Genomic DNA, 20,078 nt, shown 5'->3' with positions numbered 1-20,078 from the left:
GTCATGGAATTGGTATAATTTAGATGTTAAGCTTGAGAAAATTATAAAATTCTATCCTAAATGCCGTTTCAACTTGCAGTTTGCTCTAGTGATGTGTTCAAAGTCATGAAATTGTCCCAAGATTGTAGCTCTTTGCTGCGCTTAGCCGCCCTTACATCCTTGGCATCGCAGAGTGGACCAGATGGAGCATTGAGATGGGCTATGTAAGGCTGTGCAGATAATTCCGAAATGCACAATTTCCAATAAATCACTACCTGTCATTGTCTTTGTCTCTGCTGACTTGTCCTGACGTCCTGATTTTGGTGATCCGATGCGATCAAGTAGTGGGGCACAGGGATGACGTCGCCTGTCAAGTTACTTGTATCTCAGCCTGACCTCAACCGGTTCTATTCATCTACACTTCAGCATCCGCTTCAACTCCTCTTTAAAATCTAGCGGAACTACAAGTGGTCACTCTAACCACTTTTGAATAGATTTTTACCGCTTCAAGAGTCAAGCTCGTCATGGCGTCTATCTTGCGACAGATTGTCGCGGGGCCACGTGCTCGCCATCCTGAAGCTGGCTTGGATCTTTGCTATGTTACAGATCACATTATCGCAACGTAAGTCCCGTCTCCGAATTGTTCATATGTTGGGACTGCTCCGTTATTGGCGACACTACTAACAGGCGTAGATCTGGACCTTCAGAAACATACCCCCAACTCGCATACCGAAACCCTCTCGATCAAGTCGTCAAATTCCTCGATAGCAAACATGGTGAAGATTGGGCTATATGGGAGTTTCGCGCAGAAGGAACAGGTTACCCCGATGAATCTGTGTACGGTCGCGTGAGGCATTACCCATGGCCTGATCACCATCCTCCACCATTCCGACTCGTCCCAATGATCATGGCTAGCATGCGCAACTGGCTACACGGTGGCGAATTAGATGGTGGAGGAGTCGCAAGCGATGGAAGACCCATATCTGCAAACAAGGACACACTCACTCAAGAACAAAAGGATGAAAAGCGCAAGAAGAGAGTGGTTGTGGTACACTGCAAAGCCGGAAAGGGTCGCAGTGGTACAGTGAGTTGCAGTTATCTCATCGCAGAAGAAGGATGGAAGCCTGAGGATGCTCTTGCGCGATTCACCGAACGACGTATGCGCCCAAAGTTTGGTGCTGGCGTATCGATTCCTTCGCAGCTTCGTTGGATCAGCTATGTTGAGAGATGGACTCGAGGCGGCAAGAAATACACCGATCAACCTATCGAAATTGCCGAGATACACGTCTGGGGCTTGCGACATGGTGTCAAAGTTGACATTGAAGGATTTATGGATGAAGGAAAAAAGATTGATGTCTTTCATACATTCAAAAAAGAGGAGCGCGTGGTTGTCGACCCCAAAGCACCAGAGGAAAGCGGCATTAGCGACATGATTTGGGAAATGGCAGGGTATCCCGCTGCAAAGGCAAACCAAAAAGCGCCAGAAGAAGCACACTTTTCCGATGCGACGAACCCCGGAGACGACCCGTCTGCGACCGAAGACAAGGGCAAGAAACACGCTCTCAAGAGAAAGGGCACAGAGATTTTGCACAAGGTGTCGAACAAAGGCACAAAGCCGAAAAACGATTCTGCTACATCTTCAAAGACGGATGTTACCGATAATTCCGAGGAAGAGCCTGGTGGTATGGCTGTCATTTTGAGGCCAAAGGAACCGGTTCGCATTCCCAACAGTGACGTCAATATTTCGGTCGAGCGTCGCAACAAGACTCCCAAGAGTATGGGTCTCACTATGGTTACAGCTGTCGCGCACGTCTGGTTCAACACTTTCTTCGAGGGCGAGGGACCTGAAAGGGATGGCAAGGCTCTCGACAGTGGTGTGTTTAGCATTGATTGGGATGCTATGGACGGAATCAAAGGATCTAGTAGGAAGGGTTCTCGTGCTTTCGACCGTATCGCCGTGGTCTGGCGTGTAGCAGGTACCGATGCTTTGCCTGAGGAAGTGCTAGAGCCAGCAGAGGGACAACCAGTACCTCAAGTTCGACCAGCAGATTGGAAGGGTGCGAATAAGGAAGATCCAGATAGTCAAAAGGACTTGGGTCTTCGAGTGCAAAGTCCTGCCAGTGCGGATGTAAGCAAAGCTAGTAGCATGGCGGAAGAGCCTGGTGAGACTAAACAGAATGATGGTGAGCTTGAAGGTGTACGGTCTAGTGGACCGACGGGAGAAGATTTACATGTTGGAGATCACGGAGAGGTCAAAGAGAATGAGAAGAAGTAGAGTAGATATCCATGAACGAATGCGCACATAGAATTGCAATATCAATAGTGGGTATCTTGGTGAACTGACATGGTCCTAGTGGCGTCTGCCCCTTCCTCCTCTGTAGTGTCTATCCCCTCGATATCCTCCATAAGGACCTCCTCGTCTATCTCCACGATCTCTATGTCCACGGTATCCTCCCCGTCCAGGAGGTGGACCCTCTTCGGGGAGTGGCGCTATCGGCTCTTCAACCTCGACTTCGTACTCTTCATACTCATCTTTGAAGAATTCACTCGTCATCTCTTGCTCCCTCTTTGCAGCTTCAGGATCAAACACAAACCGCATCGTTCCCTCTTGCCCACGCGCCGTACGTCTTCCCGAAGCATCCCCTGGCCAAGATGCTGCCGTCACAGGAGTTGCAGCAGATGCAGGCGTCGAAGGCTGCGGATCTTCAGCTTCACAACGGTTGCAAAAGTTCAGATACCTCGGTTCGAAAGCCTTGTCAAGATCGTTATTAAGCCGAATCTTGATATCGATAATCCTGTTCTGATCAATCTGCGCCCCAATTTTTGTAGATTTAGAATGTTGGACATAGAGATCCAAAATATCCAGCATCGTCTCCATAACAGCACCACGACTGTACTGTGCTTTCGTCTTTGTGTATTCTCGAACCCTTTCGACATGTTGCTCCGTCATGAGAGCTGTAAGCTCAACAATAGCCATGACCATGGAAAAAGTTGTGCGCTTGATAGGGACAAAAGTTTTGTAAATGTCGATGCACATTAGGTATGCTGTGTCGTAGAATGGTTTGCCTTCTTTGCCAAGAATGTCACGGACGACTTTGACGAGGAGTTTTTGAGGGTAGCGCGTTCGGAAATCGAAGCCGATCGTTTCGAGGATGAGGCGTTCGAGGCAGATGATGATTTTGCCTTGTTCGAAGATCTGGAAAGTTAGTAACCATTGAGTATTGTGACAATTGACATACCTTGTCGTCCGGTGCAGCGGGTTTGTCGGGGTTTTTGACCGCATGCGCTGCTGCTAGAATGTCCTTCGACTTTTTAATTGTATCCTCTACCTTGCAAGCGACAAACAATGAAGCCAGCGCTGCGTCTTGATAGTCGTATTCTGCATCTCGAAAGTTGAGTCGAAACTTGTGAAAGTATGTGCACGCCGTATCAAAAGTGCGAACAGGTCTGTCGAGTCAGTCGTGCACTATACGCAAAGTTGTCCACATACAATTGTAGGTATTGTCTGACGTTATCAATCAACTGTACGCCTTTAAGACTGTAGTTATCTTGTCTCGCGGGATCGCAGCCGTTATCCTTGAGCATGCGACGTAGCTTTAGCTCTGATGTGTATTGATTCGAACTGGAGATGAAGCCCGGATGAGGTCCGATTTTGGGTATACCATCGTCGTTTGCTGCCGCGGATGCATCACGGTTGGACGCCATCTTGGGTGTCCCAGGTTCGTTGTCTGCAAGGTTTCGCCGTGGATCGTTGGGATCGTCTTGCGTTGTGAATTCCTCGGTCGCAACAAGATGTCTTTGAGGGTGCCAGGTTCAACAGTTTGTCGCGCGTGATTTTGCTAGTATATGCTGGAGCAAATGCGATTGGCGAGGATTACTCCATGAAAAGCTAGGTTCATGTGTTGTCGCGTGGAAATGAAATCACTTGTCATGATGCAAATGTTGCGATGGGGCGGAAGCTTATTGTGGCGCAGCATGTCACTAGCCACAGTTATCGTCTGGATATCGTCTCAACCTGGGAGCCAGCACATCACTCTTGATGGTGATTCTTGTGATACAATCGACAAACTCATAGAGACCAGGTTCGCAGAACGCACTTAAGGGTCAGAGCCGACAAACGGTACACATCAGGTCTAATAATCGTAGGTACCTTAACTATATACGTCTTGCGTGTGGTTGCTGCCGCAGCGTCATTGTTCTCTGCTCGAGTCTGTTCAATTCACTATTCTTACAAGGAAGGCTATTTATTAGCTGTCTGTTCTTTTTAAAGCATTGATTTGAGCACCGAAACCTGCTCTAGGACACGGCCCGACCTGCAATCTGGCTGATCGCATCAACGCTTCTCTCATAGTCAAATACTTGTGAGACATCCTCCCGAACCGGCTATCAATACCCTGTAGTTGCAAGGACAGCACGTTCATTGAGATATTCTCCTGCTCGCTCTTGGCGACACATTGTCCAGGATGAAATCAGTAGGCCGGTTTATACTAGTCAGGCCATACTTCTTAGATTACTTATTTCTCTACCCTAGAGACTTATAAAAAGACATCATTAAACCTTTGAAGCCAAAACCATCAAATAAACAAGTACCCCGACTTACGAGACCAACTTTTCTGTTACCCACTAGACCGATCGGCAGGGTTCCCTTGCAACTCACTAACCATGGCGCTTATGTCCACTTATGTTAGAGTCGCGTCGGGAAGCCGGGACCTGCATTTGGAGAGATGGGGAAGTTGCTTCTCCACGAGAAGAAAGAGTGATTGCATTCAATATAAGAGATTCTCGTATAAATGGAAAGATCTACGGAACTACATGCGAAGGACGGCGTCCTCCTGCCGCAATCGTCACTCAGCTCATTCCTTGCCAAGCTACCCTGTCCCGCGTTCCCACGGAAAGTGGAGGTCCTAGCTTGGAACCATGTAGGTGACGACCTGACGTCTTCAACTCCAGGCAACTCTCTTCTCATCAACATCATCACCTCATCTCATCTCTCAGCATCATCTCCAGCACATCCATCTTTATCGTCACTGCACTTTCGTTATCATGCTTTACCCTTCTCTGTTCCGTTTTGGCTTTGCCATAGGAGCTCTCGCCAGTCATGGCCACGAGGCACCCGCACACCCCAATGATGACCTTACTGACACTCCCCTCCCCATTGTCGTTTGGCACGGTCTAGGCGACCAGTTCAACAGCGACGGCATGAAGAGTATCGAAGAACTTGCTGAGGCCATCAATCCTGGTACTTTTGTTCACATCATTTCCCTTGATGAGGACCCCAACCAAGATCGCTCTGCTACCTTTACTGGTAACGTTACGGATCAGATCAGCAGGGTCTGTGAAGAACTTGCCAAGCACCCAATCCTCTCTACAGCACCCGCTATCGATGCCATCGGTATTTCTCAGGGTGGCCAGTTCCTGCGTGGTTATATTGAACGATGCAATTGGCCCCAAGTCCGCAGTCTTGTTACCTTTGGCAGTCAGCACAATGGTATCGTCAAGTTCAAGGCTTGTGGTCAGAACGACTGGCTTTGCAAGGGTGCCATGGCTCTTCTTCGATTTAATGTCTGGAGCAGCTTTGTTCAATCACGTCTCGTTCCAGCCCAATACTACCGCGATCCCAGTACCGAACAGGATTACAACAACTACCTCGAAAACTCCAACTTTCTTGCCGACATCAACAACGAGCGTGAGCTCAAGAATTTCAAGTACAAGGCAAACCTTGGTAGCTTGACCAACTTTGTCATGTGGATGTTTGAGGATGATAACCTTGTTGTTCCCAAGGAATCGGCATGGTTTGAGGAAGTTAATGGCACAGAGAGCATTCCCCTCCGAGCTCGCAAGCTCTACCAAGAGGACTGGCTTGGTCTTCGAGGTTTGGATCGCAATGGCGGCCTTCACTTCCGAAGCGCCCCTGGCGATCATCTCCAAGGTATGGAGGAATTGCTCAACCAAACCATCACCGACTACTTTGGTCCTTGGAAGCGAAGCTTTTCGTCGCCTGATATCGAGTTTGAGGGGAAAGCCTGGAAGGTGGAGGAGTTGTAGATCGACTCCGATGGTACTGCTATGCGTGAGACAACAGGCGCCGAAGTTCATGTAAGTTTTGTGCAGGCTATGATTTTAGCCATTAGCCAACATGATCACTAACCTTGAACAGGTCAAAGAAGAACGCGATTTGGATCCCCCTACAACTACGATTACCACCTGTGTTTTGAGCCCTGTACCAAGTGTCGATGGTGATCAGGAATCGTCTTTGCAACCCTGTGACAGTGAACCGCAGACCGCCGACCCAGACCTAGCAGACTCAGACTCACAATCGGGCTCGGATGATGCCTGGCATTATGACGTATTGGATGTTTTGAAGGCTCTCGACTACACGGATCCCGATTACATCCCAAAGTTCTTAATTGGGGGCGACAAATCCTCAAAAGCTCGCTGTCATTGTTCGGATGTAGGGGAAGGTCAAATTCTATGTGAATGCGACGAACCAGACAAGAACCTCGGTTCAAAGAAGATTCTTATGATTGCGCAAGAGCCTGACGAATATCCCAGACGCGTCTTATGTTATTGCAAGAAAGTTGGCAAGGAAGGACTATGTGAATGCGACGGTCGAATTCGTCGTGTGAATTCCGACAAGATTCGAATGATACCTATTAAAGAATAATGGGCTGGCATCAATGGAGGTGGACAAGGATTGAAAGTCAATATTATTATGAACGCATCGATGGATGGACAGGCAGTAGTATTACTCAACAGTTAATATTGTTACGAATGCAAGTATAAAGTTCGTTCTACTGGGTTACCATTTCAACGCCCCAACACCAATGCAAATACATTTTAGTTGTCAATAGCCTTCTTGGCAGAAGCCTTTTGCTTTCTCAAACGGGTCTTGCGGTCCGAGATTTGCTTATCAAGCTTGTCGTCGTCGGCCTCAGGAACATCCTTCTGCTTCTTAGCCTTCTTTGGAGCAGCCTCGACCTCATCGTTCTCGAGCGACTTGCGCTTCTTGCCAATGTTGGCCTTTTCGCTCTTGGCCTTGGCCTCCTCTTCAGCAATGACATCCTTCTCATCAAGCCAGAGCTCATCAGTCAACCAGATAGGGAGAGCAGTAGTCTCGGGGCCCTTGATGTAGATGCTCTTCATGTTGCGCCACTTCTGAGGAATCCACTTCTCAATCATACCGGTAACAACAGCGTCGACATTGTCGGCGATTTGTTGAGCGGTGAAACCAGAGTATCCAATCTTGATAGAAGTGTTTGTTGATGGGGTAAGGCTGACGAAAGCAGAGTTGACAGCCTTTTGGACCTCCTTGGCAATCTCAACAGGTGTACCAGCGTTGACGGTATCCTCAGTCTTGACACGCTTCTGTCGCTTTCCGTCGACCTTGGGAGCCTTGGCCTGCAGGTTGACAGGGACCGGTCGCTTCTGTGTTGACTTGTAAAAGGTCTTGCCTAGAACCTTGGGTAACCGGTTGATGATGCGGTCGTCACCAAGGAAGATATCGGCCTCGTTAAAGAGCTTTCGTTGAGCCTCGTACTGGCTGTACTTGGCCTTGAGCTTGCCAAAGTCGACAACACGGGTGATGCGCTTGCGAAGCTCCTCAGGAAATTCCTCGGAAGCGACAATGTTCTTGTAGGCGCGCTGAGGCTCGGCGGTGATGAGGCAGATGGTGGTTGTCTCGTCGGTGTTAAGCGAGTGAGGAAGGGCGATCTTGCCGGGTTGCAGACGGGCCTTGTCGACGATGTGGCGCTTGGTGGTCAAGTTGAGCCAGATGGGAATGTTTTCGGATTCTTCATCGTCGAGGAGGTTGCGCTTGCCAGACTCGTCGGCCTTTTGCTTGGAAGCCTTCTTGATGTGTGCCAAAAGAGCCTTGGACGCCTTGAGGGTCTAGGGACTGTTAGAGCTATTGCAGATGTGGATTGTTGGAAAACATACCTGATCAGGGTCAATTGCGGCGACAGCAGTAGAGCCAGTAGCGACGACTTCCTTTGAGGGCGCCATTGTCGCAAAAAGAGTTGATGTAGGGATGTAAAAGTTGTTGATATGATAGTGGGGGCTCTACTTTATCAGTAGTCGACAAGAAAATAATTTTTTTCTGAGATGGTCGCGATCGGAATATGCAAGACCCGAGCTCCGGTCCAGGGGTCTGGCGGCCACGGCCTCGGACTAAATTGGGTCCACTCTTTTAGTTGGCTTACAAGATGATCCTACAAGGTGATCCTACAACATAATACGAAACATACGAAACGACTATTTATACAGCTTCGAAGACAGAGTGATTGTTCTTAGAAGTTGAAAACATCATGTCCCCCGAGATGCAAGACCCCAGTCACAGGAGATCCTCCTGTGACCAGTGCAGTATGCCCGCCATTCCCGTTCATATCCAGAATACTGATCAATACAGGACAAAAGAAGCTCAAATGTGATGGCGGATATCCTTATTGCGGGAGATGCTCGAGTATATCAGAGAGTTGTGTATACTCGGCCAAGTTGCCCATGGGAAGACCCAAAAAGAGAAAACTCACCGAAAATGAGGTCCCGAGCAGTACGGAGAGTAGGACGTCACCGTCAACTTTGGCCATGAGTATCACAAGCGAGACGACAAGTGAAGTTGGGAGGAGGTCAAGTTTTGATAACTGTCAGCACATGTCGGATGATGCCCCGTTGGAGATGTCTCTTGGGTGAGTTGGGTCTCAGAACACCTTGATGGCTTGCTGACCCATATTAGAACAGACACAAACGTTGACCCGAAGCTGTTGTTCGAGACAGACCCTCTAAGCTGCGCATGTCTTGCAAATCTTTACCTCTCATTAGAACAAGTCCGGAAAGCAGATGACCTACCCTTTACATCTCGATTATCAGTCTTGCGGCATTTGACAACCACAGCAGGAGGGATTATTCAGTGTCAGATATGCCCAACAAAGTTTCTCTGGGCGATGCAGAATGCTCAGCTTCTCAATACTCTCATCGTATCCCTCGCTGAGGGGTACAAGAAGATTGTGAAATTCGTCGAAGACGAGACGATACGGGCTCAAGAAGCCAACGAAGCAAAGAGTTTACTTATATCTGAAGGTCAACCTGACACGCTAGGGTTTCAAATGAGTTTGGATCCAGAAGACTGGCAGAATATCGCAAACAAGGCCATCAGAGCAGAAATGTTTGGGACGAAGCACTCCACGGCGGCATCGTTCGTGGGGATGTTGCAGTTGATGGAAGATAGACAGAATGCATGGCATTCAGGGCATACCCATGTTCCCCCAGGGATTGGGACTCGTATGACTCATCAGATGCACGAGAAAGAGCCGCATTGTGTTTCTGTTGTCAAGCATACGAGGGATATGATATGTCATTTGCTGTCTGATGTCTGAGTGGATTTATGAGAGGTAATATGAGATCCAATGATTTGTGTTTGGCGAGAGCAAGAAGGATTAATGGGAATTGGACTAAACGTTTTGGGAAAACGACAAAGGAGATATGAGTGCAACCATGCGTATAGAGTCAAAGCAAGGTGTAACAACCCCACAAACCATATGTGATTTCGGGAAAAGCAGACACTCAATGCACGTCTCGTGAAACAACACAGATGGAGAGTGACATCTACCCCAGAGCAGTTGGGCTGCGAGGTGACGAGTCATGTGTAGATCTGGCTGAACAAAATCTGCCCTACGGCCATGTATTATCGCAAGCCCAGCCTCTCTGGGAATTTCTGCTCTGCTGGTCTTGCATTCTTGGCACGTATTGTACAACGCAGTCCGAGGTAGGGGGTGAAAGAATGGAACAAAAATCACTTCTAGAAGAATGTTCAGGGCTGCTGGTTGGTTTTTCGTTCTACGCTGAGGGTGTGTAGGCAGACTCACCGATAGGGGTGTCATAGAGCCGGGTAGTCACAACAACGTCTTGGCTGCTTCTGTGTCTTAGTCACAGATGACATCAAAGTAAAGAGAGCCTGGCTACCTCTCAATCACCCTGCGAACCTGAGTTGGGCCTCAACATGCAAACAGTATTTACCTCGAGAGTTGATAGGCCATACCCATACTCACAAGTGAGAAGCAGACAACGCATCCCTTTCCAAGTCAAACTTGGTGCGCTTTGGATACATCCCGACCGCTGATTTCCGTGAGTATGTCTTTGTGTCTCAAGTGCAATGAGGCCAGAGATGCCAACATGCCGGCCGAAAACACAGCGACTGCCATGAACAGGGGTGAAGCATACGTTAGTTCTGGAGCTACCTCTGTTGGCAATGGGGATCAGCACAACGGTAACCGCACCCAAAACAACTACCATTCAATCAACTTTGCGCCAACATTCACACTGATTCTCAATGTACATTTGGAGTCAATAATGTTGTGTGCCCTGGGGCAGCTGGAACCTCCCCAGTTGCTGGACTGGAAGCGTGAGATCGTGGACCTGGGTATTGTGACGGTACTGTGAGAGTAAGAACCGGATTCTCTGGCTCTGATCTGTTTACAGGAATCATGCAGGCTCTGGTACCAGCACTGATCCTTGCCGAAGCATCTAATGATGGTCTTCGTTGGACTGCGGTGTTGAGGCACATATATTTTTGGCTTCCTGATTGGCTATTCTATGAAAACTATAGAGCATGATTGAAGAAATAGGTGGATAATTGTCTCAGAATAATGAGGGATTTTACGGACTTAACTGCGTGATGCGAGTGTGTCACACGAACAAGTGACAGGTCACAGGATAACTTTTGGTATTCTGAAGAACGCTTCAAGCTGGATATATTGTGTGACTTGAATCTAAAATTCTCGAATGATATAATTGTTCCATATAGGATTGTTGTAGTATTCGTAGAGCAGTGTTGAATCTCTTATCAACTATGTGACGGTGTTTATGTCTGAGGCCCATATCACATTTTGACTATGGAGCCATCTAAACCCTGCATCAGGTGATAGCGAGCCAGCATTTTAATTAGTTATCTGTGGTCTTGACCAAAAGTAGTAATCTGGCGTAGATACCAATACAGACACATGTTGAACATCAAGATATACTCGGGTTTCCAAAAGACTCAAAACATGCGTGCACCAGCTTGTTTCCAACTTTCATTATATTATGTGCTTTATATAATTGCATGAATAGTAGTAAGTGAGCTACCCTTGAGAGTTGAGCTAATATACTGTAGAGTGTATAAAGGTCAGTCATCGACAAAGGCAGTGTCCCCCCTGAGTCAAGACCTCCCGCTCCGCAGTCGAGCCTCGAAACCAAGTTTACAGAGTGCTGGAGCCCAACAGATTCTCACAGACTTACTCTACACCACCTAGGAATCTTAAGACTTGGTAAAGTGGCACAGTTAGCTTTTGTCACAGAGGCTATGATCTGATATTATGTCCAGAGGCAGACCAACGTCTCAAGCTTTGAACCCCGACGATCCCTACTTTTGAAACCCCACAGATTCTCAAACATTCTACAGTCTTGTCAAGGTATGGGGTTTCAAGTCTTCAGCCTTATGTCATGTCACTCACTTTACCTCTTTGGGTGCCTCGGATTTCACCGAGTCTGACACACTTGGCCCTGCTGTCCTTTATGCCCGGTTATTCCCCAATATTTCCACTGATTGATACCTAATCTCAAGTGTGGTCTCTAGTGTGGAAGGGTCATACAGACATCCTTTGAGGCATTCCGCATGCCACGTCGATTAAGCTATCATTTTCATCGCTATCACCGCCTTTGTGAATGAAAGTGTGATCAAGAAAGATTTTCACTATTCTTGGCTTCTTTTGACCGCTACTTTTTAACCTAGAATTCTCGCAACGATAGGGCCTCGCTTTTCAAACTGAATTTACCATGGCTGAACTCTTCGGCGTCGCCGTATCGGCGGCTCAACTTGGTGCAGCATGCTGTTCTTTGATCGACGTCTTGAGGAAGATAAGAGGGTGCGCAACTGTACTCAAAAAATATTATAACCAACTACAAGAACTACAAAGCCTCTCTATCAGCATCTCTGAAAACCCTCTTCTGCAGACTCCTGAGATAGGGACTCAGACAAGAGCTCTTCTATCAACGATCAACAACAACTGCATCAACTCCCTTCTGAGAAAAAAGAAATTACTACGAGCTTGGGGCTTTCTGTATCGAGAGCAAGACCTTCTCGATATCTTTGTTACACTTGAACGACAGAAGAGTACCCTCTCCCTGACGATCCATCAAATACAGTCCAAAGCATTATATCAGATCCAAACTGATATCCAAAGAATGTCTTCCAACAAAGTCATGGAGGAAACAAGGGCCAGGCCCCAGCAGGAGGACTTCCTTGAGTTTCTCCTTCGCAGCGCGACTTTGGAGAATCCCTCTTCCCTTCACAAAGAGATTGTCCCCGTCAACTTGTCTCGCCATCCGAACACTGCAAAGGGACGAATGGCGGTGGCCTACGAATACCAGACAGAATCTCGCCGAAGCAGTACCGCCACTATCGCCGTTGTACCCACAGAATCAAGCATCTCGAACGGCTTTGTCACAAAGGTCAACCATGGCCTCAAATGGGTTGGCTGTGTGGCAGATCAAGGGTTTGACCAAAACAACGGACATGAATGGGACATCAACAAAGACATTTCCAACCCAATCGAAGAAAGAAACTTTGTTAAAAGCGAATACAGAGATTTGCTCAAGATAGGAAGTGGCAACCAGCACAACGGCCATTCTCTCGAGGTTTCAGGCGATGTTGCTGGCAGATTTACTCCCAACATGGACGGTGACCGATGGACTCATTGCAACGCTAAGGCTGGCGTCGCAGGAGAGAAAATTGGAAAATCTTTTGGGACACAGACCAATGGTCTCAAGATTAAGATTAAGAAGTGAACGACTAGAGAGGTCGATAGTGAGATGCAGGACGGTAATGGGGACTACTGGTGGTACGGTCATTCATTTATAAAGAGTGCTTGATTCAAGATAAAAATACCAAAAGAGATATAGATAGAAACGTATATACGCTCTGTTCTGAAATGACCGCGCTTCTAGTATGTGACTGCGTGTTGCCAGTGGTCGAGGAGCCCACGTGATGTATCACATGATCTTATCAAATCAGTTTAGCACCAGTATGGGAGCAATTTTTGACTTCTTTCCACATAGCAAAACCACCCGACAACAAAGTACCTTTATCAAGATGAATTATTTCAATCCCTTCTCCCGTCAAGGCGCTCAATGGACCTTTGTGGGACATTCTTCAGAGTTTCCGGACGTGGATGACGACGCGGGTAACCTAGCAAAACACCGCCTGTGCAACACAAAATCAATACCAGGATGCAAAGCGTTTCACATCCCAAAGGAGGATGTTTCGTCGTTCAAGGAGGTTGAAGTTGGAGATGATGCGCTAGGACAACCGCTCGAAGATCAAGTCCTCATATTTAAATACAAAGGAAAATTCCACGCAGTTGACCATGTAAACACACCATTCTCAGGGGTAGACTTTGCTAATACAATGATCTAGTCTTGCCCACACAGCCAGTTTCCTCTCTCAAGAGGCACGCCTTTCGATATTGAGGACTTTGGCGTTACTCTCAGCGTCGGTGTGTCATGTCCTAAGCACGACTGGTCCTTTGATCTCTTTACCGGCATGTCTGATCGAGGGAGTTACAAACTCAAGACTTGGGAGATTCAGATCCGAGACGCCAAGGAGCAAGACTCTACTCAAGAGAACGGAGATGCCGAGAAAAAGAAGGACAGCGAGGTGTGGGTCAGGAGAAAGCAGAGGATTGGCTGACCCCCTACTGCAATTGAGCCAGCCAAGCCGAGAAGTGTGATGACCAGGGCTACTTCGGTCAACATACTGAACACCATGTGAGGGACCACATATAGAATGTCCATCAGTCCATATCGATCAGACGCATGATGCCAGTTCAATCACCGGAAAGTGCTTGCTCACAGACAATGACAAAGTAGTGTTTTCTTACTACTGAAAGATCTTCTACCGGAACAAAGGAAATGAACGATTCAGGCCATCTAGGCGCAACATATCCCAACAATTAACCTGGTGTAGCCCAGGATCACAATGCTATCATATGAAAGCCACTGATCGTTCGATACACTGGACTTGGATAACCTTACACAGCCACCTCGAATCACAAACCTGGCACTGTCGATATTGCCTAGGCTTATAAACACCATCTCGGTACTTCAAGCTGCCCAAAAAGGCGGTGTTTTGCTTACAGTTCTCATCTCTAAAGTAGGCGCTCTCGGCAAAGTTCCAGGTGCCATACTGAAGTCACCATCAGCATCTGTGCTCGTACCTATATCATGTTGTTTCTCACGGATGTGAGTGGGCTCTGGTTGCTTTTCTGAGAACTGGACAGGAACAGAAGTTGTATCGGCCTTTGAAACGACTTGTTCCCGAAATGCCGGATTGTGTTCATAATTGCGTTTCATCTGACGTGGCTTGCCTCTGGTTTTGTCCTCCTCGCGTTGTTTGTTGTACGGCTCTACATCGCCCCCCCACCAGTAGTCCTCCTCTAACCTGAGCTTTCCTGGGAAGTATTCGTCCCTCAAGGGCAATCCCAAGCCATAGGTAGCATGGAAATCCATGATGCAGTCCATGACCTTTCGACCTTTGATTTGCTCCACGCGCTTGAGTGGTAGGTTCCTCATCTCTGGCGTAAGCTCTCTAGCTGCGAGCCAAGCATTTTGAAACATGCCTAAGGCTCCTACGCCAACAAGGCACCAGGCTTCAGGGAACTCGCTTCGAGCAGAAACATTGACGAGGAGCAGGAGCCAGAGCACTGAGAGGCATGCGCAAGATACCTGCGTGATAACAAAGCCAATTGGATATCCTTGGAACATCCAGATATTTGACCGTTTTGCTTTGCGAAGACTCGAATTTCGACGTGTCACTGACATGTCCCGATCGCTTCCTTCTTGCGGCGTGGACAGACAGAAAAACTTCTCCCATGGTCTCCCATTGCGAGGCGACTGCATCGTTGCAAGAGATTCTATATCGAGACAGTTTCCGAACCCCATGATAACCATGACCTCTCGGGAGCCGTTTCCAGATGTCATTGCATACACCTCATGTGATCTCTGTCGGTTGGGCAGTTTCTCCGCCCTCCATTGGGGGAGCAGGCCCGTCCACTGTACCAACAGTGTCCCTGCTCCTGTGATGAGAAGTACACTCCAAGTGCGATGCACGATAAAGGGAATGGAAGCCAGTACCAGTTGAATTGCTGTGATCACTATGCCAACGGCATGAACCCAGCTCCAGGAGAACTCAGTCCGATCATTCTTATTCCATCCGGCTTCGAAGACGGTGATTTTTAACGCGTAACTACTAACGTTATTCTCACCGCGTTCTTCTTGGGCGAGACACTCTTCGCGAGTCTCGATTGCTTCGAGATCCCGTAGTAGGCGACCAAGGATAAAGTTCTTACTCTCTCGAAGATATCCAGACTTGAGATTGATTATCCTGCAAGGATAATCGGGCGGAGCAAGAAGTCGTCCGTCCCCAATGACACCCACCAGAGCAACGAAGGCGTATGCCACGCACCCAAAGGAGAAGCAGACAGGAACATAGAGTTTTCCGGTTGCTTGTGAGTAGGCCTTTTGAACAACATCGCCACCAAGAACAAAGAGAATCGTCGACACGTCTGAAGGATTAACCCATTGAGTAGCGAGTTGGTGGCTTGTCGACATAGTCGTGTATTGCCAAATAGACGTTGGTGTTAATCACGGGAACAAGAAAGAGCCTTGACAGTGACTGTCGTATTACAAATTCATGTCAAATCCTGGGAAAGGCTCTCAGTTTATTGTTGTTGTTTGCCACGTCATACGACATCAGAATCAGGCTCGGGAATGCCTCCGAGCCTGATTGCACAGTGCGTCTCTTTACACGCCCATGTACCTTGATACGAAGCGAGCTGAGTCTCAAGGGGTCATATGTTCATGTAGGGAATCCGGTGACATTCCGCGAAAGGGATCACCCTGCATGAAAGGTTCAATGTCTCATTTGACATGGTGGCGTGAAAATTGTAATTGTGATTTACGTGTAAACCTCACATAAGATAAGCGCAGCCCCTTCCAAATCTTTAATTGGTCAGCTCCTTTGAGAATTTCAGCTGATAGTTCCAATGATAATCTAGCACAAAACCGGTATAACGGACAACCATCACTGCTGACACTGGGCATTTATTTGGTGGTTTGCTTCCAAGGTATGGTGGCTTTTTCGCCCGACAGCCTTGCTGACACTGGGCATATTATATGCCCGTGGATGTGCCAATGATCCAACTAGCATTGCGTGCTATTACTACAGCGGTGCAATTGAGACATAATTGGTGCCATGGGTATCTATTACAATGACTTATAAGGAATAAAATCAGCCTCTACTGCAAGACATGTTGAAAACTATACATTAAGTGAGATTCGAAACTCCACTACGCCTATCTTAAACTAAAATAGATTCAGATGTAATTAGACTCACAACAATCACAGGTCTCGCATCATGGAGTTTGTCCGTTGCCTCACCCTCTTGACAGCCCCTCGAATGGACAAGTCCTCCATATCTTCCCCTTTCTTTATCTGACTCCTGATATGACCTAATAAGTCTTTGAAATCATCCCCAAGCAGTTCTTGTCGATCCCTTACAATGCCCGCAACCCTCTCCCGTAAGAGCAAACATTCTAGAAACCTTTCTTGTTCAGCATCACCACTCGCAAGTGGTCCGACTATGTCTTTAAAAATATCCTTGACATCTGGGGAAGGAGTTGAAAAGGAAACCTCGAGACTTAGGATGGTAGTCTGTGTCTTTACCGTTTGCCGATGGTATGGCCCTAGTCGATTCCTCTGCGCCGTCAAGATGGCATTGAGTTCATCCTTGCCGTCAAGAACATGCTCAATGCCAGCTTCAGGTGGCGAAAAAAGTATATTTAACAACACGCGCTCTTGCCTGGCACCGAGGAGAATAGGATGATCACTATCTAGGAAGAGGTCCGATTCTTCAACAAAGCATGTCGTAGAATGTAGTGGGACAGTACTTGGTTGAAGAATAAAATCAAAAGATGATATGGCCTCGCTGCAATGTTCCTGGCCCCCGACATCATCCACATCTCTCATTGCAGATTTTGAAAGAATCCCTCCCATTGTAAGAGAGGCCTGGAGTGCTAGCGTGTGGAATTGCCCGAACATGTTCATTGCAGCATCACGCACTAGTCGAAGGATGCGAAGGGCGAGTCCCAAATCTGTCCTGGGCTCTCTTGACACGATCTTAGCACATGTCAATAGAGAGTATAGGATATCGGGGTGCCTTGCACAGTCGGGTTTCGCTGCTTTGAAAGCTTGTTGAACACCATGTAGTAGAGGACTATCGTTCAAGAACTGTCGAATGCTCTTGCTGGAGTCACTCTCCAACCACAACTTGTCTTTGTCGAACCGAAGATAGTGGAGAAAGTAACCATAAAGAGCTTTGAATATTGTCTTCTCGGCCATGTCCAGTTTTCCAAGGTGATATTGAGCTAGTGCCAGCTGAGTGCAGCCTTTCAAAGTCTCAGGGTGATGCGAATCTTCCACAGCTGTTTTCAGGAGATCTTCGGCACTAGAATAGAGCCCACACTCGATATAGAGAGTCCCAAGTTGGGTCTTGTATTTTAGCGTTGATGGATGCTTGTGACCCAAGTTAACATTGGATCCGGAACGGCGGCACAGGGAGATGGAATCGTCCAGTGCATTGAAAAAATTGCCTTCTTGATGTGATGCCGTGATTAAAATATGTTCCGCCTCCAGTGCAAGAGGATGTTCATTGCCCAGAATCTCTTCTATCACATTAGCATACCTCTCGCATATCAGTCTCCCTTCACTAATATGTCCAGTTTCAATGTGGAGGAATGAACACAGCAATGCAACCTCGATGGTCAGAATATCAGTTTCACCTATCTCAGAAATCGTTGTCATCAATTCCGGTTGCAGCATGGATAATGCGACTGCGTAGTGGCCTCTGAGCGTGCTGATTCGACATTTGTTGAGGACATTCGAAATCCTGACAGGCTCAGAAGACTGGACATCTCCCAGCTTCTCGCACCACCTATCGGCATTCCTCAATTCATCATTTATCGTCTGAGAAGTAAATTTGCCCAACTGTGCTGCTGCTAGGGCTCGGAGTCGACAAACTGACGCTGAAAACGTGTGGCTCTTTTGTTGTTCTCTGAGCGGTTTCTTTGATGATTTCTCATGCTCATCCACGAGTACGATCTCTCGAAGGCATCTGTCCATGTCGCTATACCTACCCAACCTTAATAATGCGAGGGCATAATAAAGCAAGACAGTCCCATGAATGTGAGTGATGGTCGGCTCGGGCTTATATTCCGCGATAAAGTTACCAAGCTCTTCTTGTAACTGACGTAGATCTTGTTCTGCTTTAACATAATGCCCAAGCATCATACGAGCAAATGCTAAGCTTGACTTGATCTCCCAAATTGCTGTATCGTAAGGGATTGCCATTCTTAAGCACTCGTCAAACATCAAAAGCGCATATTTGTTATCGCCACTTTCGAGGCGTGCCTCTGCCTGGTCCCTCAAATCTTTCCATGCATCATTGCTCGGGCCGTTCCGAACTGCTTTGCTGGGATGTAGAGCACTTTTACCAACATTTGACCTCGTCTCCGGTATCGCGATAAGTGGTGGCTGAGGTGGTTGCACTAAGATCCTACCCGTCGTCGTCATTTGCACGCGTCTAGCAGGGCTTTTGATACGCTGTACGCCCTCGATTGAATCATGATGATTTTTTAAATGTTGCTCCGTTGAAGATGGTGGAGCGGGTTGAATAGCAAGGAAGTCTTTGTACTGTTGTGGCTGTGTGAAGAATGCATCGGCAGCAGATCCTGATGCATACGTGGAGGTGGCGTGTTTCTTTAATCCGGATTCAATACGATCAAGGGTCTCCTCCAAGGCAGTCTTTAACAGATGCCGAAAAATTTTGTTATTGCACTTAATAGCAGCAGGATCACGTCGACGTGTAGACAACCATATTGCGCGGTTTAGGTCAGGGCTGATATCCTCGAGAACCCTGTAATCGAATTCAGTGATGATTTCGCCCACACTGGCATATATCTCTTCATAGTACTTGTCGTCCAAGAATTGACGTTCGTACGGAAAGTTACTCTCTTGGAAGAACACCATCAGTCTAGTGTTGGTCGGCGCCCCGGAGCAAAACTTTAGTGCGACTCCCCTGATTAGAATGGAGCCGAGAGTGTCGGCTAGAATGATGAGATGAGGCGTTGTGCTAGTATCAGACTTTGAAAAGGATTGAGTTCTTTTCAGACCTTTGAGTCGTGAAGACTCTATGAAGCTCTGTAACCTTCTGACAGTCTCGTCAAAAGACTCTCGGCCGTCTTGGCATATCTCCCTCTCGTCAAGGGTGATGCTTGATATGCGATAAGGGATTTTACAGATGGAAAAGAAATGCTCGGCCGCTGACAGACTAGGTGCAAGCGCGGAATTGGAGGTTGAGGAGCAAATAAGAAGGATGCTGCTTTTGGTCAGAAGAGTATAGAAAATGGCGATCAAGGTGATATTCACTCGAACAGATGCTCGCTGCCGGTACCGGTGTCATTGAATCTCTTGACAGAACTAGCGCTGAAACTAAATCCTGTTTGTTTTGAACGAGTAGTCAGTCGTCTTTTGAAGAAGTCCCTCCAACCCATTGTGATGTAACGGTGTTGGTGAGGTTTTAATCGGGATTGTCGCACGATGAACAGTTCTACTCCTGGGGTTGAGAGGGATTTTAACGTCTGTAAGATGGAAAAAACGCCTCGCAATGAATAGAATGGGCCTGGCGCCAAGTGAGAAAAGAGGGGACGGGAGGAGGCGGATTGGTTCCTTCCAGGGAGTGATTAGCCTCAACGTCAAAGAGGCTTGCTTATCTGCTAGAGGCAGGTACTTGCAATATAAGGCTCGCACGGTATGAGCCAACGTTTATATAATTCTTTATCAAACCCCATTGGGCGAGTCTTCCCGTGTGGCTTTTTGTCGCTTGCTTCATTATGCGAGAAGGGATGATTTATGACTCGGTGAGCACTCAAGGATGGCCGCCACGGGCGGTTATTGAGAATCAGGCTGAGGAAAGTGAGACCTGCCCAGCCTGATTGATTGCGCAAATGCGCTCATTA

The 20,078-nt window shown here is 47.6% G+C and overlaps 10 protein-coding genes across 10 annotated transcripts; 6 read left to right on the top strand and 4 right to left on the bottom strand.

Annotated features, from left to right (window-relative positions):
- Nucleotides 1–68: 68 nt before the first annotated feature.
- On the top strand, nucleotides 69–2,288 carry EDB82DRAFT_511837 (uncharacterized protein). The gene is made up of 2 exons (XM_025737151.2): nucleotides 69–601; nucleotides 673–2,288. The coding sequence occupies exons 1-2, from the start codon at nucleotides 504–506 to the stop codon at nucleotides 2,252–2,254; spliced, it is 1,680 nt and encodes a 559-aa protein (XP_025592041.1). The 5' UTR covers nucleotides 69–503; the 3' UTR covers nucleotides 2,255–2,288.
- On the bottom strand, nucleotides 2,289–3,888 carry EDB82DRAFT_511834 (uncharacterized protein). The gene is made up of 3 exons (XM_025737150.2): nucleotides 3,470–3,888; nucleotides 3,219–3,426; nucleotides 2,289–3,175 (listed from the first exon to the last, which is right to left on the bottom strand). Exons 1-3 carry the CDS (start codon nucleotides 3,682–3,684, stop codon nucleotides 2,330–2,332), a joined length of 1,269 nt encoding a protein of 422 aa, XP_025592040.1. The 5' UTR covers nucleotides 3,685–3,888; the 3' UTR covers nucleotides 2,289–2,329.
- Nucleotides 3,889–4,711: 823 nt separating this feature from the next.
- EDB82DRAFT_290714 (Alpha/Beta hydrolase protein) lies at nucleotides 4,712–6,085 on the top strand. The gene has a single exon (XM_025737149.2). It carries the CDS (start codon nucleotides 5,023–5,025, stop codon nucleotides 6,022–6,024), a length of 1,002 nt encoding a protein of 333 aa, XP_025592039.1. The 5' UTR covers nucleotides 4,712–5,022; the 3' UTR covers nucleotides 6,025–6,085.
- Nucleotides 6,086–6,737: 652 nt separating this feature from the next.
- On the bottom strand, nucleotides 6,738–8,060 carry EDB82DRAFT_578895 (ribosomal protein L1p/L10e family-domain-containing protein). The gene is made up of 2 exons (XM_025737147.2): nucleotides 7,915–8,060; nucleotides 6,738–7,866 (listed from the first exon to the last, which is right to left on the bottom strand). Exons 1-2 carry the CDS (start codon nucleotides 7,978–7,980, stop codon nucleotides 6,817–6,819), a joined length of 1,116 nt encoding a protein of 371 aa, XP_025592037.1. The 5' UTR covers nucleotides 7,981–8,060; the 3' UTR covers nucleotides 6,738–6,816.
- A 118-nt stretch (nucleotides 8,061–8,178) lies between these two features.
- EDB82DRAFT_511759 (uncharacterized protein) lies at nucleotides 8,179–9,765 on the top strand. Its single transcript, XM_065608910.1, has 2 exons — nucleotides 8,179–8,660; nucleotides 8,708–9,765. The coding sequence occupies exons 1-2, from the start codon at nucleotides 8,476–8,478 to the stop codon at nucleotides 9,345–9,347; spliced, it is 825 nt and encodes a 274-aa protein (XP_065463209.1). The 5' UTR covers nucleotides 8,179–8,475; the 3' UTR covers nucleotides 9,348–9,765.
- A 187-nt stretch (nucleotides 9,766–9,952) lies between these two features.
- Nucleotides 9,953–10,751, top strand: EDB82DRAFT_511758 (uncharacterized protein). The gene has a single exon (XM_065608909.1). The coding sequence runs from the start codon at nucleotides 10,102–10,104 to the stop codon at nucleotides 10,408–10,410; it is 309 nt and encodes a 102-aa protein (XP_065463208.1). The 5' UTR covers nucleotides 9,953–10,101; the 3' UTR covers nucleotides 10,411–10,751.
- A 712-nt stretch (nucleotides 10,752–11,463) lies between these two features.
- On the top strand, nucleotides 11,464–12,895 carry EDB82DRAFT_290595 (uncharacterized protein). The gene has a single exon (XM_025737144.2). The coding sequence runs from the start codon at nucleotides 11,785–11,787 to the stop codon at nucleotides 12,793–12,795; it is 1,011 nt and encodes a 336-aa protein (XP_025592034.1). The 5' UTR covers nucleotides 11,464–11,784; the 3' UTR covers nucleotides 12,796–12,895.
- A 204-nt stretch (nucleotides 12,896–13,099) lies between these two features.
- Nucleotides 13,100–13,696, top strand: EDB82DRAFT_528909 (uncharacterized protein; the record flags this gene model as incomplete). Its single annotated transcript, XM_025737143.1, has 2 exons — nucleotides 13,100–13,375; nucleotides 13,424–13,696. 2 exons carry the CDS (start codon nucleotides 13,100–13,102, stop codon nucleotides 13,694–13,696), a joined length of 549 nt encoding a protein of 182 aa, XP_025592033.1.
- A 207-nt stretch (nucleotides 13,697–13,903) lies between these two features.
- On the bottom strand, nucleotides 13,904–15,716 carry EDB82DRAFT_290597 (uncharacterized protein). Its single transcript, XM_025737141.2, has one exon. It carries the CDS (start codon nucleotides 15,613–15,615, stop codon nucleotides 14,110–14,112), a length of 1,506 nt encoding a protein of 501 aa, XP_025592032.1. The 5' UTR covers nucleotides 15,616–15,716; the 3' UTR covers nucleotides 13,904–14,109.
- A 600-nt stretch (nucleotides 15,717–16,316) lies between these two features.
- EDB82DRAFT_511753 (uncharacterized protein) lies at nucleotides 16,317–19,702 on the bottom strand. Its single transcript, XM_025737140.2, has 2 exons — nucleotides 19,489–19,702; nucleotides 16,317–19,438 (listed from the first exon to the last, which is right to left on the bottom strand). Exons 1-2 carry the CDS (start codon nucleotides 19,611–19,613, stop codon nucleotides 16,405–16,407), a joined length of 3,159 nt encoding a protein of 1,052 aa, XP_025592031.1. The 5' UTR covers nucleotides 19,614–19,702; the 3' UTR covers nucleotides 16,317–16,404.
- Nucleotides 19,703–20,078: the final 376 nt, after the last annotated feature.

This window comes from Fusarium venenatum (genome assembly GCF_020744135.1).
Source record: "Fusarium venenatum strain MPI-CAGE-CH-0201 chromosome Unknown EDB82scaffold_4, whole genome shotgun sequence".
In the NCBI taxonomy this organism is placed as follows: domain Eukaryota; kingdom Fungi; phylum Ascomycota; class Sordariomycetes; order Hypocreales; family Nectriaceae; genus Fusarium; species Fusarium venenatum.
Note: the sequence above shows the minus strand (reverse complement) of the source record. Positions and strands in the feature narration are given on the sequence as shown.

Bases quoted from the DNA above. Each gene is read 5' to 3' on its own strand.
- EDB82DRAFT_511837 (XM_025737151.2), top strand. From the start codon at position 504: ATGGCGTCTATCTTGCGACAGATTGTCGCGGGGCCACGTGCTCGCCAT. The intron at 602-672 runs GTAAGTCCCGTC...TAACAGGCGTAG, and splicing joins ACAGATCACATTATCGCAAC to ATCTGGACCTTCAGAAACAT.
- EDB82DRAFT_511834 (XM_025737150.2), bottom strand. From the start codon at position 3,684: ATGGCGTCCAACCGTGATGCATCCGCGGCAGCAAACGACGATGGTATA. The intron at 3,427-3,469 runs GTATGTGGACAA...CTGACTCGACAG, and splicing joins GTCAGACAATACCTACAATT to ACCTGTTCGCACTTTTGATA. The intron at 3,176-3,218 runs GTATGTCAATTG...CTAACTTTCCAG, and splicing joins CCGCTGCACCGGACGACAAG to ATCTTCGAACAAGGCAAAAT.
- EDB82DRAFT_290714 (XM_025737149.2), top strand. From the start codon at position 5,023: ATGCTTTACCCTTCTCTGTTCCGTTTTGGCTTTGCCATAGGAGCTCTC.
- EDB82DRAFT_578895 (XM_025737147.2), bottom strand. From the start codon at position 7,980: ATGGCGCCCTCAAAGGAAGTCGTCGCTACTGGCTCTACTGCTGTCGCC. The intron at 7,867-7,914 runs GTATGTTTTCCA...AACAGTCCCTAG, and splicing joins CCGCAATTGACCCTGATCAG to ACCCTCAAGGCGTCCAAGGC.
- EDB82DRAFT_511759 (XM_065608910.1), top strand. From the start codon at position 8,476: ATGGGAAGACCCAAAAAGAGAAAACTCACCGAAAATGAGGTCCCGAGC. The intron at 8,661-8,707 runs GTGAGTTGGGTC...GACCCATATTAG, and splicing joins CCGTTGGAGATGTCTCTTGG to AACAGACACAAACGTTGACC.
- EDB82DRAFT_511758 (XM_065608909.1), top strand. From the start codon at position 10,102: ATGTCTTTGTGTCTCAAGTGCAATGAGGCCAGAGATGCCAACATGCCG.
- EDB82DRAFT_290595 (XM_025737144.2), top strand. From the start codon at position 11,785: ATGGCTGAACTCTTCGGCGTCGCCGTATCGGCGGCTCAACTTGGTGCA.
- EDB82DRAFT_290597 (XM_025737141.2), bottom strand. From the start codon at position 15,615: ATGTCGACAAGCCACCAACTCGCTACTCAATGGGTTAATCCTTCAGAC.
- EDB82DRAFT_511753 (XM_025737140.2), bottom strand. From the start codon at position 19,613: ATGGGTTGGAGGGACTTCTTCAAAAGACGACTGACTACTCGTTCAAAA. The intron at 19,439-19,488 runs GTGAATATCACC...GACCAAAAGCAG, and splicing joins GGCAGCGAGCATCTGTTCGA to CATCCTTCTTATTTGCTCCT.